Source organism: Empidonax traillii, unplaced genomic scaffold (assembly GCF_003031625.1).
Source record: "Empidonax traillii isolate 1590-97213 ecotype Southwest subspecies unplaced genomic scaffold, ASM303162v1 scaffold2:size4533513, whole genome shotgun sequence".
NCBI lineage: Eukaryota > Metazoa > Chordata > Aves > Passeriformes > Tyrannidae > Empidonax > Empidonax traillii.
In genome coordinates this window covers 2,475,253-2,492,729 of record NW_020955195.1, presented here as the reverse complement: position 1 = coordinate 2,492,729, position 17,477 = coordinate 2,475,253, and the positions used below count along the sequence as shown (strand labels likewise).

Below are 17,477 nucleotides of genomic sequence, written 5' to 3'. Positions count from 1 at the left end.
TTGCAATTAGGAAGGATCAAGGTACAAAGAGAACAGCCTGAGGAAATGCTTTTGCAAAGAGGGCAGGGATTGTTGATAATTATGATGAGGCAAGAGAAATAGTTACAATAACTACATTTATTTTCTTCTAAGCTTGGGCTCTGAAAAGGTAGAAACTGCCCTGCATTTACACGAAAAGAACAGGAACAAGACCAATCCTTAGGCGTAACATTAGATATTGCACCTGGATCTCTTGAATTCCTAACTACAGAGGACAGAGCAGTTCAGGTACCACCTCAAGTATCTAAATTAAAATCTCACCTACCTCTAGCTGTAGGAAAAGCAGCGTGCAGACCAAGCAGGGCATTCCTGGAAGGACCTCCAGGCAGAGATGGCCGTGTTTCAGCATGTGCAATTGCAGAGCTGGCGGCTGAAAGCGACTCCGCTGCAGAGGCGCGGAGGGATTCCCTCCACCAGCACAGGAGCCCCTGCTGTCACACCAAGGTGGCCCCGGTGAGCCAAAGAGAAATGTGGGTGTATAAGACAGGGAACCACTGTCATTTTCTGAGGCCAAGCCAGCAGGATCCCTTGGTCTGGTACTTGCACTGTGGTCTGGCGAAGAGCAGCGTAGCAACAGCGAGCAAGCCCTCGTGGGATCGTTAAGGGAGAAGCTTCTGCAAAACTTTCCTGAGGGGCTTAAGAATTCTGGGGGGTTTTCTTGCATACAACAGTAATAAATGGCACTTACCCATTTCTGAAGGCTTCTTTTCTTCCAAGCCAAATAAAAATTCATATTTGGCCTTGGCAACATTCTGGGCGTGAGCCGATACATCATTATCCCACACAAGTGCTTCTGCCTGTAGAGTCAAAATAAACAAAGCTTATCTACCTTTTAGTGAAAAAACAGCAGCAGGAACATGAAATCCCTACAGATGCACCGTCAGGAAGGATTTTCAAAGCATTCATTTAACTCTGTCACCACCGAGATCGTCCACAGCAGACATGCAGCAACTCAGAATGCTTTTGAAGAGCTTGCCTCTCTGTCTTTGAAGCCAAGCATTTCAGTATTAAGCAGTGATGTCAGAGCACTCAACCACTTATATCTTTAGCCAGCTTACCCACTGCAAGGGCAGCAGCACTGGCCAACTGTATCAGTAATACGGGTTAGGGTTAAAAATGTCAAGGGAATAGTATCAGAAATAGCAAATTTGAATATGTATGTCACAAAACTGGGACCCATGGGAAAGCCATAAATGGGGCAGGCTGTTTCTTTGAAGAGAGGCTGGGGCAGAGAAAGGGAGGAAGGAACAAGGAATGATCAGAAATGGGGAAAAGGATAAGGAGTGGCGAGTACGAGGGTCCCTGTTGGGCAGCCCACGTCTGACCACCGCTGTCTAGATCAGGACAACAGCCCAACCTGCTTTTATAACAATACCACACAAGTCAAACCTGCTTATCTGGCCAGGAGGCAGGGAGGAGGCACAGAGTGGTGAAGCCAGCCAGTCCTGGGCGGGGAGGGATGGACAGGGGAATTGGGCAACCCCTGCCCACTCAGGTCTGGTGCCACCAGCACCTTCACCCTGCTCCCCTCTTGCAAGAAGCAATTTGACAGAGGACAGGTACAGCTTCTCAGAGGAGATAAAGGCTGCAGGACTAAGATCAAAATACCTTTCTGAACAGGTGGGGACAAATCAAATCCCCAAGGTAAAGCACACATCAGCAATAAACTGTAGTGCAAAAACTATCTGCAGTCGGCATTAAGTGTCTTCCCAGCTGGGCAAGATGAAGCCTGTAATTCTTCTGTTTGAAGTGACAGATGAAATAAATCATTAACTCCACAAATTCTTAAGTAAACTTTATGTTCATGCTCTACGTTTGAGGCAGTCAGTTGTTGCAGCATAGCAAGTCATTGCATGATTCATATTGAAGACCTTAGCTTACAAAAATATTCTTAAAAAAAAAAAAGTCAAATGGAACATTCTGCCCCCCAGGACAACAATAACTTTTATGCATTTCTGTCAAATACCTTAGGATAAGCGTCATCTACGAACATAAATTCAAAGTACAGGGGGCACGTAATTCACAGGTCAAGGCTCTTTAATCAGCAGTGGATGGAATCCATACATTTCCTCCACCTCTCCAATAATTACATTTTATTATTGACAAATAGCTACCTTGTCTCATGTCCTAGAATGGTTTTACTCCAGGTTTTCCTGGCCTTTTACCCCATTTCTGCTCCTACCTTTCTGCACTGCACCAGTTCTGCAGGATTTACTCTACCACCACTCCGTCCTAAGTAGGCAGCAGATCTTACACAGGGGTCTTGGACAGATTTATTCACCATTCACTGGTCCAACTACTGATCACTAAAGCCCTGAGTACTTGGATGGATGTGCTAACACCAGGCTACCAAATCCTTCGGGAAAACTGACGAAACAGATGAAGAGTTTTCTAGCACAAAGATGACTTCCACGAGCAAGACAAAATGAGCTTGGAAAAAGCCTCCATGTCTCTCCTGCTTTTACAGGGCTGCATTTATTCACTGGAAGGGAGGCAGGAAGGGCTAGAAAAGGAATAGCTGGACCCAGAGCTCACACAGGAGAAGGCTCTTGTCTGCAACAGCTTGGACAGGAGTAGCTTACAGAGCCAGACAAAAATTCAGCCTACGCAGATATGGATGTGAAGGGATGGGACAGCTAAAAGCCAAATCCCAGTCACGGATGAATGAAATGGAAAATAAAATGAACAGAAGAGTCCAGTTCCTGAGCAGTCAGGAATTTCTGATCTATACACCTCTGGGACACAGTATTTCCATACATCAGCCTTGCTCTTTGAGACTTCACAGACATCTGCTGCAGTGAGCATCCCTGCCAGCAAACACATGTTCCAAGGGTCTGTGTTTGCCTGTACCTCATCGTAAAGCAATGGAGAAGAGTCTGGTTCACAGCCCCCTCTGCACTGCCCAATAACAGGCAGAAATAAACTGTTAGATCAACGGGGTTTCATTCTACAGGGCAGCATTTATCAGAATTAGGTGCACAAAGAGAGGCTGCAAGACCCTTGTCTTGGAATCTGAAAGGGATAACTTGATTTTCAGAAGTGCTCAGCACCACTGATGAGAATTACAGACACTGGCTTATGCACAGGAACAGCTGAACTTAACATCTATTTAGGCTGTCAGAGCACTAAAAGGAACTGTCTAAAGAAACTCCAGATTCAGGCTTAAGGATAAGTTTGTCATATTTCATCCAAAGAAGAAATATTAAAAAAAAAAAGAAAGCAAGAGAGGGAGAGAATGAAGACTCTATGAGTTCAGAGCTCGAGTTTAGGACCATTGATTTACCAGTGTTCAAATCAAGAGAGTGTGCTCTCCTTTTCTTCCTTCAATCCACCACTCACCCAAGCCTTGCAGAGATGAGCATGCCCTGAAATCAGGATCCCAGAAAAGGCCTGGACAAACATTCATGGTGCTTTCCAAACTGCATTAGCAAAGATTAAATACAAGCAAGATTGAAAGGGATATAAAACTCCTGCTTAAGCCTTCTCTCTCTCAGCTCAAGGGCAAAGAAATCTGCATCCAGGTCATCTCATTTCATAATTGCTTCCCTCAGAGGGCTTTAACCACCACCTTTGACGTATCTGGTCTTTGTCACTGCTGGGGAGGGCGACACTCAGAGCATCAATCCCCTTAAATCAGCCCAGCTGTACATACATTCCTCATGAGACACATACCCACTATTTTTCAGTCTGATTACGCTCTGGGCAGAGAGGCATCAAGATCCTGCCCATTTATGCATCACTCCTGCTGAGTGCTTTCTGCCTGTTTGAACATGTTTGATCAAGTCGTCTTCTCTCCGTCACAGATCTTGGTCGGGAGTTGGGGCAGCTGCATTTGCCTCTCAATGAATTTTGGACAACATTTATGAGGCTTCATTGGTTTGGGCTCGGCAGCCCTCACCCCTCAGACCTCCTGCCAACACACAGGACCAGTTTCTGTTGACCTTGCAGAAGGCACTGGCATGGGTCATTGCAGGTGTCCCACCTTGCTGGCTTTTTGTTCCCTGCTTAGGGAGCAGAGATTGCCCAGGATACGGCGCTCATGGTGGCTTCAGGCTAGCACGAGAAGGGAAGTTGCTGAGTCCGTGTCTCAGCACTGACCTGAACAGCAGCAGGATGCTAAAGACCACAGGGTTCCTGCTTCTCCAGCGGGAGCTGCCAAGGACAGATATGTCAGCCCAGCTGCCTCTGCTCCGCTCTGCTGTCTGGATGTGCGAACGGGAGCAGCGGGGCAACATCTGCAAGGAGACACTCTTCCCACAGTTCAGCCCTGAGAGCTGCCTTTAGGCAGGCCCCTGACAAGAGCTGCTGCCTCTCCTGAAGCACAGTTTCTCTCTCATTTCAGCTTCAGCCATGAGCTCCCTTCAAAATGCCCTCCCAGAAATCCCAGTGGTTTTTAGATAAGCATAGCGAGTCATGAAAGCCGGAAGAAAATGCTTCTCCTTTTCTCCAGGGAAGAAAAGCATCAAAGCATCCTCTTTTCAATTTCACTGGGGCCTTTCACTGGATTCTGGTTGGGGCCTTTTTTGGGACAGACTGTTTTCTTCTTGGAGCCTTTTTTTTTTTTATTATTTTCATACCTACATGTCAGAGAGAGCATTAATTGAAGAGCATCAAAGTCTTATTCTTTCACCATCATTTGCAGCTGAGCTTGAGAGAGGAGAGCTAGGCTCCATCTCAGTGGATGACATTGTCCATGGCTGCTGTGACAAGGAACAGGTCAGTCTGAGCACAAGGAGCCAGTTTGAACCCATGCCTCCTGAAGTATTCACACTTAGGGTCAGATGTCTTCTTCAGAAAAAGTCTAATAAGGAGGAGTTATTCAAAGGAGCAGATAATTAAACGGCAGATGTCGGTTTGGAGTTTCTCAGACTCCCTCCGAGGACAGATGCTGTCAAAATAAACTGAATTCTTGCAGGCGACCCATGCTTGAGAAACAGCAGGATGGGATGGGTGCTCCAAGTCTTCAGGGAGGGAGAGCTAGCCAAAATTCTGGACAGCAGGAGTGCACTCCTGCTTAAGGGAAACATCAGTAGGAAGTGGTCCAACAACCTTTCACAGAGGGCTGTTAGCTGGGACAGAGAGGTCAAAGCATCCTCAGGGGAACCCCTGCAAGCTTGCTTAATAAAACCCAGCCACTCTGTCCCAGAAAGAAACATCACTCGAATTCTTCTAGGTTTACTGGAAAATGTGGGGGGACTGGCCAGTTAGGGTGTGGGTCTCCACAGCTAAGCCATAGCATGAAGAAGCCTCAGGGGAGCCCCAGTTTTACTCACTTTTGCACGTGCACAGCTCCTTTCTCCAGAGCTGAGTGCCTTGCCCCTTGGCCACACCACTGCTGGATGTTAGCTCCCTGCCAGCAGGCAACAGCCCCCGCCCTGCCAGCACAGTGCTTCCCGGGGGTTTCATCGAGGCTACTGGGGGGATGCTGCAGTGGCTGCAACAGAGCTGCTGGCACTACTCAAGGAAGCAGAAAAAAGCCTTCTGGGATGCCTGTAAAGCACAGTCGAATTTGGAGAACTTCACAGCCACACCCGGACCGTTTCTAATCCCAGGCTGTGCTTGTTCCACTCTCACTGCTTCACCAACATCCCTAGTGGCAAAAAAACCAAATGCCTCTTGTCAGCCTGTCCTAAACCTCAATACAGTGAGTTTATCCTCTCTGGAGGGGTGTAAACCTGTACCTTCATCTTGTCTTCTGCACCCCGAGGTTTCCCCAGAGATTGACAGAAATACAGTAACTGGTAAGGGAGCTAGTTTAAAAAAAAAAAAAAAAAAAAAAAAAAGGCAGGAATTATGGACAGAGGGCTTCAAGTTCCCAGCAGAGCAAAAGTACCCTGTAACTCAAGCTGCAGTGCCAGGGTCAAGTTTTTATGGAATCACGCATAGAGAGGTCTGCCTCTGCTGTCACACAGGGACAACCCCCCCAACAGTGGCCAAGCCTTTTTTCAGGCACCATTGCCATTCCTGTGCATCACTGCATAGCAAGCCTCACTGCTTTTGACAGGTCATAGTAATTGCTCTGAAAAAACTATTTCTGTTAAGCTTGTCTTGAATCACTTTCCTAAGTAACGGGATGAAATTCAGAAAGCTGGCATTTATAATAAACTTGCTGGCTGGTTTTGAAACCCAACAGCACAGAAAGACTGTGGGTGCTTTTTCTGTGGGACTTCACAAAAAAAGGAGTGCTTGCTGAGGTTTGTAGTTTTTAATTCCATGTGACCTCATGCACCACATTTGTGTTTTCCTCACACCTCCCCACACTACTAAACATGTTTGCAGTTCTGGAATTGAAGCATTTAGCAAAATAGATTAGGATTCGAAAGAACAGGATTTTTGCATGGCTAAACCTCAGCTGGAGCTGCCAAAATCTAATGCTAGGCAAAGTTTTGGAAGAGATCTCAGCCTGGGTTTTAAACTAATTCCTAACTATCAGAAGTTGCAGGGAGATGTGTATAGCGCCAGAAGTTGGGGGAGGAAAGAAAGGGCTTGTGTGAGATCACTGCCTACAGCTGTGGTCCAGCGGAGAAGTTTGGATTCTAGCGAGGGATAGCAAACTCTTCTAAGACCTTTCAGCTACAGGAAGGAGGCAGCTGAGAGACATGTGGCAGAGGTGTCTGCAATCATAAGGGGCCTGAAAAAGACAAGGAGCAATCGGTGATTCACCACCCTTTTTAAATGCAACAGCCAGAGTACAACAAAAGGAGGTATTAGGAGTCAGCATCACACCAAACAGGAGATGGTTCCTCATAAAGTCTGTAGTCAAAACCACCAACCTCCTTGCAAAGCAGTGCCACAGGAAATAAAATACTGAGGGACCTAACAAGGAGGGTGAACAAGCTCAAGTGACACAAATCCACAACAATACGGAGAAATCGCATCCTCCTCGTGAATTTCCAAGCTAAGCACTTCCTAGGCATCCTACAGCCACACACATTCTCCTGGGCTAAAGTGACCTCGGGATGTGTTTACCAGGAGCAGGCTCCCAGTAAGCAATTAGGCTGGAGAGAGCAAAACTGAAAGGGTGCAGATGCTATCAGAGCTGCTCTCCCCGCTCAAAGGCAGGCTTCACAAAAGTTCAGTGTGTCTAAAGAGGCTCAATTCAAGAATAAATCAAAAGAGTTGCTGCTTAGAAAAAAGCACGGGAGGAGTGACCAAAAAAAAAAAAAAGAAAAAAAAAGTACTTAGCAACTTAGCAGCACTATCAAGCAGTTGCAGGTAAAATTTGTTTCCAGTCTGGTTGCCTTGTTGTACACTTGCATTTGAGTTTTTGCCCCCTTAAAGAAAATGTTTGTTTTGTTGTTTAGTTGAAGCTGTTAGGAAGCACTCAGCTGTTATACAGAATTAAATGCTTTTTATTATGCAAAGGCTGATGCTGTCTGAGCTGTAACTGCATGAATGTGAACGGCATATTAATTCAAAGTCTCTATGATTACACTTTACTATTAAAGGTCACTCAACATTTTGTATTTGCCAAGTCAGTGATTTTTTTTTTTGATGTATGCTGTATGGACCTCTGGATGTCTGTGCATCATTTCTAAGGTATGTGCAAGAATCAAGGCAAGTCCATTGAGAGGTAGGCTTTAGCTCACTGCATGAACAACCATGTTCTTGGATATAAAACATAAAAATTAAAGACACCCCAAACTTTTAACAAATCTACAGTGCAAGTATTTTTCCTGAGTTATGCCAAGGAGCATTGGGGTGGGGGTGTGATTTAAGAAAAAGCGTGCAAAGACAGCATCTTTTACTCAGAGAATTAAGTGGTGCTTTTAGTAGACATATTGCATTTTCTGGTTTTGTTCAATCTGTTCCAAGTATATTTAGCAAACTGACAGACTGCTTCTCTGCAGCAGGTAGTGTGCTTCCATCATCTTTAGGCATCTCAGATGGCAGAACAGTGTTCAGACAGGCTACAGGTCTGCTCCACATGGATTTCTACTCCATGGAAGCTAATATTTGGATATGCCTAAATGCCTCACGAGCCTACCAGAAGCTACTTCTGTATCTTTAAGCAACTAAATTCTTTCCAAAACACATGCCAACATCTGCTGTCCCTTGAAAATTTGCAGACCACATCCTTTCCCATGTGCTGTACATTCTCCGTGTCCAGATATAGATATATATATATATATATATATATATATATATATTATATATATATATATATATATATACACTGCTTTTATGGATGGAAGTAAAGGAGAAGGTACTGGGCAAGCTCATCTTCATTTTTCAAATCAATATTACAAGCATGGTTTAAGGTAGTGTCCCAAAGTGATTAAAATACTCAATTACAATAAATGGTCAAAAAAGAGAAACAAACAAAAAAATAAACCAAACTAATATATATCTCCCTCTAACTTAAGACATACCTCATTGATTCTGCACGATTATTTCATATCATGTATTTAAATTAATTTTACAGCTTTCACCTAAACTATTCTTTCTCAGACTTAACTCAGATTCAGCAGTTTTTCTGGTCAGAGATTGGGCTGAAGTTTGATCTGAGCCATCTTCTCTCTGGCACAGCTGAGACAGAAGCTAGAAGTGACATCAACAACATTTCTCCTGAAGTGCAAGCACTGGGGGCCTGAAAAGACGAAGTTGCAAGTCTGTTTGCTTGCTAAGGAAGTGCGTGTTAAGGATTGCAGCATCCTCAGACAGCCATGGCCCTGTGAACAGCCAGGAGCCAACAGGCAGTTTCAGCCATGGCAGGAAGGCAGAAGACATCAAAGATGATGCATCCCCCACAAGCAGCACAACACAGGCCAGCTGGCACTGGTGTCCCACTCATTAAGTCACAGCAAGTCCACAGACAAGACAGCTGATGACAACCAGAGCTTGCTGGTACTAGAAATTGTTTTCTTTTGAGAAAAGGGCTTTCCCTGGTAAGTGTTCTTCTGTTAGCACTGACATGCAGCCACATCCCAGGCTTAAGTGAATCTTGCCGTTGCACTTGGCATTCGTTCCACCTGGGAGATGCAGTTACGACTCAAGTGACACTTCCTATTTGAAAACTGCTGTAAAGAAATAATGAATATATTTTGGAGGTAGGCCACCTCTTCCAGTGTGCCATTTCATGCCATGGAGAGAAAGCAAGCCCCATCCATCGTTTCTGCAAAAAAAAGGGAGGCGTGCGCTATGTTATGTGTGCCATTGAAGTGGTTTTCTTCCTGCTCCCAAACTACTGCATCACACTCTCAAGACGATGCCCTCTTTTCAGTCACAGGATCAGATAAGCATAGAATATGCCGAGTATGGAAGGGATGCATCATGATCATCAAGTCCAACTCCTAGCCCTGTGCAAGGCAGTCCTTTTACCCGGTGACAGGCAAAAAGCTGCAGCGTGGCATCCTCAGCAAGTGTGACAGCGACCAGCATGCTTCCACCCTGGCAGGCCATCCTGAAAAGCCAGCTCCAGCCTGGTTTCCATCAGCTTAGCCCAGTAGTCATGGCACAGAAAATCTTTTTGTACAGTTAGGAAGGGAGGCACAGCAAACGCCGTGCACTTCCCACAGCCAGCGCTGGTGGCTGAGGCGCTCAGTGGAGGGGAAAGGCAGCGCTCATGCTCTGATGGACAGCTGGGTCCCTGATGGACAGCCTGATCCAGTGCCCAAACAGGTTTTTTAGCTTACAGCATCCTGGAAGTACAGTCAATTCAGGAGCAACTCAAGCTTCAAGGGATAGATAATACCCGAGCTCCTCTGACTCCTGATTCAACCCTGTTAGCAATCTAGCCCTCACCCAGAGGGCTACCTCTAACCCCACCCTACTTTTAAGCATCATCCACAACCTGCCTTGCTCATCTCCGTAATGTACACAATAAATGTTTGGATGCATTAGCATCCCAGGAGTCTGTGGTCTCGGACAGGAGCTGGTACAACTGCAAGAAACAACTCGGATCTGCACTCAGAGAAAGCATCTGGAAGTGTACTGCAGAAGGATTCTTCAAACAGTGCCATTCCTGAGAGGAACAGGACGCTTATGTCCAGAATGAAAGTGTCAGGCACACACTATGAGCTGGCCTCAAACAGCTTTTTCACCTGACAGAAGCATACAATTTCTACCCCCAAAAGGACTGGAAACAATGTCTCTTACCACGCGTGTCGGAGGGGAGGAATGCATTTTAGAAAGATATTCAGAATTTTAAGACAAAAATTGCACAAGACCTAAATTTGTTCATCTGCAGACCCTCTTCTCTTTAGGGCAGCTATCCAGAGAAGTTCCCTATCACACATAGCCCTTTTAACAAATTTCCAAAGGGAAGGACCCACATACAATTTTACAACCCACTAGGATACAAGGAACCCCCAGGTCACAGAGTGGGTCTGGGTGGGATAGCCAGATGGTGAAATCTCTGCTCCACTCCAAGCCAGCTTTACATCAGGAACCACTGGTGAAGAAATGTCCCTTCAAGGACACTGGGTAGCACATATCCCTGCTGAGCCCAGGGACATTGTTCCCACCTTTCCTGGCTAAGCCCACAGTACTCGCACCAAACAAACTTTAGCGGCTGCTGCACCCTGGGGATCCTCAGCACTTGGAACGCAGAGCCGACCTGGAGCAAGACACTCTGGCTGGTGGCTGACTGCCCCCATCTTCAAGTTTTGGCAGCAGTTCACAGGTTTGTCCATCCCCAGCTGGAGCACAGCAGCTTGGCAGATGGCTCTCTGGTACCCTGCAACCCACCTGACCTTACTCTGCAGACACTACCGCTTCCTCCCTTCCTTGGGCTCCTTTCACTCAGCCTAAATTACCTCTAAATTATCTTTAAATCAGCAACCAGCAGTACCCTAGCCTCTTGCTCTCTCTGAAGACCCTTGCTAGCAAACAGGGACTCTCCAAAAAAGAAACGCTTGCAACGCCTCAAAAAAAATCGCACCGGCCCCCCTCTCCAGGGAGCAGGGATTGTTCCAAGCAATCAGCTCTCCTGCATGTGCAAGGACAGTTTTATCAGCCATGGCCAAAACATCCCTCCATTGCACCACTGGCCTTGTGTGGTGCGTGACTTGTGCTGCCCCAGTGCTGGAGCTCCCAGCACTTGGCTCAGAACACACCCGTGGAGACAACTGCCTGCAGAGATGCACCATGGCACTAGTCCATGGTACTCCCACAGCGAGCCTGCCTCTTCAGCCCACGGGAATCAAATCCCGAACCATCTCTTACATCAAAGGTGCAAAAAACCAATTGCCAAACTTTCCAGGTGTGACGGGCAAGAACAGAAGGGACCATTCTGGGGTGGAGGAGAAATGCTCTGAACAACATCTGTGTCTTTCAGCTATGCAACTTGACACCAGCAAAGAAAGTCTTGCTGAAAAAAGAAAACCACTAGCATCTTCATTAGCATCCTCACTGCTCTTTGCCTTCTCAATTTGATGGCATAGAAATGGAAATAGTAAATCAAATAGTAAATCAAATAATCTGCTCAAGCACCAACAGCAGTAGAGGACCACTTCACACTGGTCAGTTGTGCAAGAATTTTCTGCACGGATCAAGAAGTCCTAATTTTTTTATTGTTTCAAGTTTTGAAGACAGCAGGATGTAAGTTTCTTGGAATTGTTTTTAACATCACCACTACCACAAAGGATGTTCTTTCACTCTGCAATGAACCAAGGAATGGAAACATTTGCACAGGGTCTCCTACATTGTTAATCTCACCTCTCTCCCATAAAAAGAACGCCCCAAAACCAACTCTCAGTGTGTAAATCAACAGAGCTAGGACAGAGTCACAGAGTGCATTAAACTGGAAACATCTGCTGAAACACATCAACTAAGGATATGACTGATGAAAAAGCATTTGGAGTGGAAGAGGTTTCCTTCTACTAGCTAAACCAGAAAGGCTTGGATGACTCTCAGCAGCCTATTACAATTGCTTCAAACACTGGGTGTGCAACCACCAGTTTCATTAGAAATACAGCATTTGACTTTCTCTCTGTTTTAATGGCCCTATGCACAGACGGAATTAAAGTGTGACTGAAGCTGCAAAAGCAGTACTACTAGCAGTTGCCTATTACACACGCAAAACACTTCAATAACATATAGATGGGGCTCTGCCTGACAACTGGACCCTGTGGGAGCCAGGTAATTGCTGTTTATGGCACGGAAATACTCATCCATATGGGAGTCAGCAACTTTAGTGGGTTTGTGTGAAGTTCAAGCTCATTACAACTCACTGTTTATGCTTCCTTTGAGAAGCGTAGCTCCGGTCCCTTGTAGCAAGGATGAAGGTAACACCTCAACTGCACAGGAGCATCCCTGTGTACGCCTCATGTTCTGAAATTTTACACCTTTGGTAAACTCATCTCAACCCCACTCTTGCCCTTAAAGAGCAGTGCTGCTACTCAGCCAAAGGCTGGCGTTTTTCTCAACATCTCATCTAATTCAAGAATTTGGTGAGATTAAGAGAGCTTGTCAGTACAGCAACGGTGCTAATGTGTTACACAGGCAAGTTACTTGGAGAAACAAGCAAAACCAACCGCCCAGGATGCAGGCTGGGGGTCCCGGCCCTGGGATGCGAGTCTCAGAGCAGCTTCCCTGGTGCAGCTGGTGTCTCTCGGGACCTCGCAGTAATGAGCAGGGAAGCGGGGCCTGAGCTTTGTCCCTTGGGGAACTGCGAAAAGCATACAGGGGGGGAAGGGGGGGAAATAAAGGAAAGAGGAAAAAGAAAAGGGAAAAAGGTAAACAATAAAAGGAAAAAGGAGAAGAAGGAAAGGGGGAAGAGAAAAAGGATAACAGAAAGGAAGTGGAAATAAGGGAGGGGGAAATAAAAAAAAAAAGAAGAAAGGAAAGGGAAAGAAAAAGAAAAGGGAAAGAAAAAAGAAAAGGTAAAGAAAAAGAACAGAAAAAAGGAAGGAAAAAAGAGAAGGAAAAAAGAAAAGGGGAAAAAAGAAAAGGGGGAAAAAAGAAGAGGGAAAGAAAAAGAGAAAAGGAAAAGGAAAAAAAAAGAAAAAGAAGGAAAAAAAAAAAGAAAGAAAAAAGAAGAAAGGTAAAAGTAGATGGAAAAAAAGTGCTGCCGGCTGAGCGCAACCCCCGCAGCCCCACGGGCACACGCCGCCCCTTACCGCACCGCCGGCTCCCTCCATCTCCCATCGCCGGCCGCGGCGGATCGCACCGTCCTCCCCGCCGGGCCGCGCCGTGCCGAGCCGAGCCGAGCCGAGCCGGGGCGATGGGGGCTGTGCCGTGCCGGGCTGTGCCGTGCCGGGCCGGGCCGGGCCGTGGCGCCCTGCCGGCCCCAGCGCCGGCGGCGGAGCCGGGCAGCGCGGCGGGCCCGGCGCGGGGGGCGCGGAGCGGCGGGGCCGGGCCGGGCCCGGCGGGGCGGGGCGGGCGCCGGGCAGGGGAGGGAAGGGGAGAGACGGGGGCGGGGGTGGGTGCGATGGAGGGGAGGGGAGAGGGGAGGCGCACTACGTGCTCCTCGGAAAGATTAGAAAAAAAAAAAAAAAAAGAAAAAAAAAAAGAAAAAAAAAGAGAGAAAAAAAAGGGAATTATTTTAGGATTAGCGAAGCAAATACAGCGAAAAGCACAACCCCCTCCAGACCGCGTGCCCGCAGCGACACGGCGCTGGGGAGGAACGCGTCCAAAGCCCGCGGGGGCCGGGACATGCCGTACTCTGCTCCTAAATCCCCTCGGTGCGGCTCGCAGTTGCTGGGGGGAAAAGAAAAAAAAATTTAAAAAAAAAAAAAAAAAGAAAAGAAAAGAAAAAATAAATAAAAATAAAAGCGGAAGCCTTTTCCAGCCGCGGGGCTTTCCCTCGCAGTCCGACTTCAAAAACCAGAACAGCGCAGATGTCTCCGGAGCAACCCCATCTGAACACTCGAAACCGATTTTTCGCTTTTTTCACAGCTTGGTGGAGGTTCTCTTGCGCGGTCAGGTTTCTGAGCTAGCAGCCACATCGTTAGAATTTCTCTAACCAGGAGCTCTGCGAGCTGCTCTTTTAAATAAAAGTGGGGTTTCCCCATCAGAAGCTGCGCATTAGAGAACACCCCAAAATCTCATGGCCCCAGTTAGAGGAGTGAGCTGCACAAGTAGCTGGCAGACTGGATAAAGAGGGGTGTCAGTTTCTGTGGGTTCAGCCTATTTGTGTTTTGTTCAGAAGCAGCTGAAAACTTTTTGGTTTTAACCCATCTAAATTAAGGATAGGCTTTCTGGAGCAAACTCTTAGGACCAGGACTCACTGAACACTATGTTTGTTTCATCCCCAGCACTGAAAAAAAAAATAAATAAATAAATAAAGCTGCATGTTAGGTGGTAGACAAGGTTGCTTTCTGATGCTTTGCTGTTCTGAAAGGCTTTGGACAGTACTAGTGGTAGGAGTGCATCACCATGAAGTCATTGACTTAAGTGTACCACACCCAGGGAAGAGCAGCATCTCTGTGGCCAAGGAGAGAGTGTTGTCCTGCCTTGTTCCCTGTTGACCTCAAGCATCCTCCCTGTCAGTACTGGGCGATCTCAGCCTTTCCATTCTACAGCACTACGAAAAAAAATTTTAAAAACTCCATTTCTGGCAGGATAAAAGTAAGTCCAGGTATACTGCATGAAGCCTGGCCCGAAGCTTTACCTGCTCAGCAGTAAGACAGGGGTAGCAGCACCATGTCCAGGCCCTTCCAACTCATCTGGAGGCTCCATCCAGCGGCAATCCCCAGGCTCCTCCCAGTAGGGCTGCGGCAGGCAGAGTTCACACTGCTTCTCCTAACTTGAACCCACTCTTTTTCACCACTTCCAGCTCCACACTTCCCCAAACAATAGAGCTCCTGCTTTCCACCCACGCCACCCTGTAGGGAGACTGTGCTGCCTCTGTTGAATGGGTGCCTCAGACCTGGTGTACCCTGTATTTCAGAAGGCATCCTACTCTTTCCCTACAACTCCCCCTCTCTGCACCCTAAGCCCCCCACCTGCACCCCAGCACAAGCTATGTCTACCCACCCACCACAGGAGCAGCACAGTATCCGCCCCCTGCCCTGCTCAGCAGTCCTCCAATCCAGTCATTTCTGTCCTCTGGGAACAGGGGAATGAAAACCTGGCTTTCCATCCCCTGAAAGAGCTGGCAGAGGTCCTGAAGAGGTCTCTGTTCAAACCCACAGACGCCACCCCATCGGCCCCTGCCCTGTGTGTCAGCACAGAACCCAAAACCCACGGGAGCAGCACATCCCCGTGATGCAGCTCCGTGCTCATCATCTGTGGCTGAATTGTGCCGTGGACCACTGTGCCCCGGCAGGGCAGGTTGATGTGCTGAAGGGCTTCACCCCTCTCCTCCAGCCACAGTTGTGATGTCAAGCATGTTTTGGCCCCGCCAGGGTTTTGTCCCATCTGTCAGGGGCCTCTGAGGCCCCAGAAGCCGGTGCAGGGGCACAGGCTGCAGATTCTCCATCTGTGCCACATCTGAGCTGGCTAATGCAGTGGAAGAAGAAACCACCCCGCGCCTGGGGCTCTGAGGAGCTGATGCACTCTGCCTCCCTCTGCCCCGAGAGGGCTGAGGTCATGCAGGCCAGGAGGCAGCTGGAAGCAAAAGCAGGGTTTGAGGCTGGGAGGGGGAGGGCGGTGGCTGGTGCTGCCCCTTCCAAAGCAGCTGCACATCACCCTGCCCTGGGCACCTGGGTGGCAGATGCACCCCAGTTTGGGTTCGTCTCCCCTCTTTGTGTTGAGAAGAATTTCTCTCTGATGCAGGCATCTGGCCTGAGCCACCCAGAGGTTTAGGCTGCCAGGAATATGCTCTGTGCTGAAGGACTGGGAGAGAAGAGCATTTGCCAGCCTGGGGCAGGATGATCCTGCAAGCCTCTGCTACACAGGCTGTTAGTCTGCTTCACTACAAAGGAGGGTTCTGGACTCCTGAAATTTGCACAGGGGAAGGCGGAGTTTCTTACATCACTGGTCATTATGTTCTGCACAAATTAAATCATAAAACATTTCTGTGAATGGGCAGTCAGCAAAGAAATGGGATGGGTTTAGTGAATTCATGAGGGAAATCTGTGGGAGTTTTTGTCCAAAGGCTTGATATAAGTGTCCAGGAAGTTATATCAAAAAATAAAAGAAATGTCATCAAAAGCTGACACAAAAACTGGCACCTCATAGTTATGAGCTCTGTGTCACAGCTATGGAGAACTCTTAAGTATTTTTAAGAATTTAGATTCGAGCGTACAGAGTGTATTTTGACACAACTCAAATAGAATTCAAGAAGGAAAAAAAAAAAGAAAAAACCGCACAGGCAGTCAGGCTCTTTGAAAATGGCAAACAGTCAACCCAGCAGGAGCGTCCAGCCTGGTGCAGCCACTGCAAATCCCACAGCCATGGGCAGTGAGCAGAGCAGGGAGCCCAACACTGGGCAGGTAAACCCGGCTGTGGCTTGGTGTGGCAGGGGATGGCAAAATGGAAACAGTGTCAGGGCAGCACCGAGGTGTGTGCATGGACTGAGCGTTGCTGTGTGTCAGTGCCTGTTCCAGGCAGATGGCTCCACCATCTCTTCTCACCACTTCCTGAGACAAACATTAATTCTCTGGGTCAAAAATTTACAGCTGAAAACACCTTACATCACCACCTCATCCCCCAATGAAACAAACCAAACCAAAACAAACAAACAAACACCAAAAAAAAAAAAAAAAAAAAAAAAGTAAAAGAAAAAAATAGTGTTTCAAAATCAGTGCTCTGTAAAGGGCAACTAATGCATAAACTCTAATTTTTTGCCTATAAAGGTGCTGCCATGCTCATTATTCTCCTCTCATGGGGAAGGAGTACGGGCAACTGACTTCCAAATCATTTTTCCTTTTTCAAAAGGCAGAAAACCACAAGTAAGCCATCACCCAGGTATTTACCAGAAAATTTCTCAGGACATTCAAATCTTTTGTCATGAGGGAGAAAAAGACTAGCAATTAAAAAAAACAAACAAACAAAAAACAAAAACCAAAACAAAAAACAACACACCACAAAAAAAAACAGAAAACAAAACAAAACAAAAACAAACAAAAACAAACAAACAAAAAGTTGAAAAACCCTAACCTATCTACAGATGGAAAGACTGAGTTAATCATTTATTGGATTTTCCTCTGTATGTCTGGCTTTTCTGGACAAAGTTTTTCTGGACACAGCTGGGAAAACTTTTTTTTTTTTTTTTCTGATTTTACTCAGGAAAACAGAGTCACCATCACAACCATTTTTTTTTTTTTTTTAAACTAAGGGTGTAAAAGTAGCTGCAACAGCACAAAGGACACAGCAAACTTTGGAGGTCAGGTGCAGACTAAGAAAAACTGGGCATGTGTAAAGACGGTAACCTTCCTATTATTTCTCAAAAAGAGTCAGGTACAAGTCATATTAAAGCCCAGGGTGACAGCCACACGGAATGGGTTAGTGAACACACTGGCTAGCCAGGTAGCTTTGCTGTGAGGAGGGGTATGCTGCAAGCCATGCCAGTATCATCATTCTTCACTTGGCTTTTTCCTTGCAGGCTGCCA

General features: G+C 46.9%; 1 protein-coding gene across 2 annotated transcripts in view; it reads right to left on the bottom strand.

Annotated features, from left to right (window-relative positions):
- The window catches only part of PSD3 (pleckstrin and Sec7 domain containing 3), a 108,629-nt gene extending 91,738 nt beyond the window's left edge, over positions 1-16,891 (bottom strand). The window contains exons 1-2 of one of the 2 annotated variants that reach the window (XM_027895587.1): positions 16,842-16,891; positions 728-836 (exon numbers count right to left, since the gene is read on the bottom strand). In XM_027895587.1, the coding sequence (XP_027751388.1) occupies positions 728-836; positions 16,842-16,877 (145 nt within the window). In that variant the 5' untranslated portion in view covers positions 16,878-16,891. Of the gene's footprint in view, positions 1-727; positions 837-13,100; positions 13,174-16,841 lie in introns of those variants that run through there. The other variant, XM_027895669.1, reaches the window with a different exon arrangement.
- Positions 16,892-17,477: the final 586 nt, after the last annotated feature.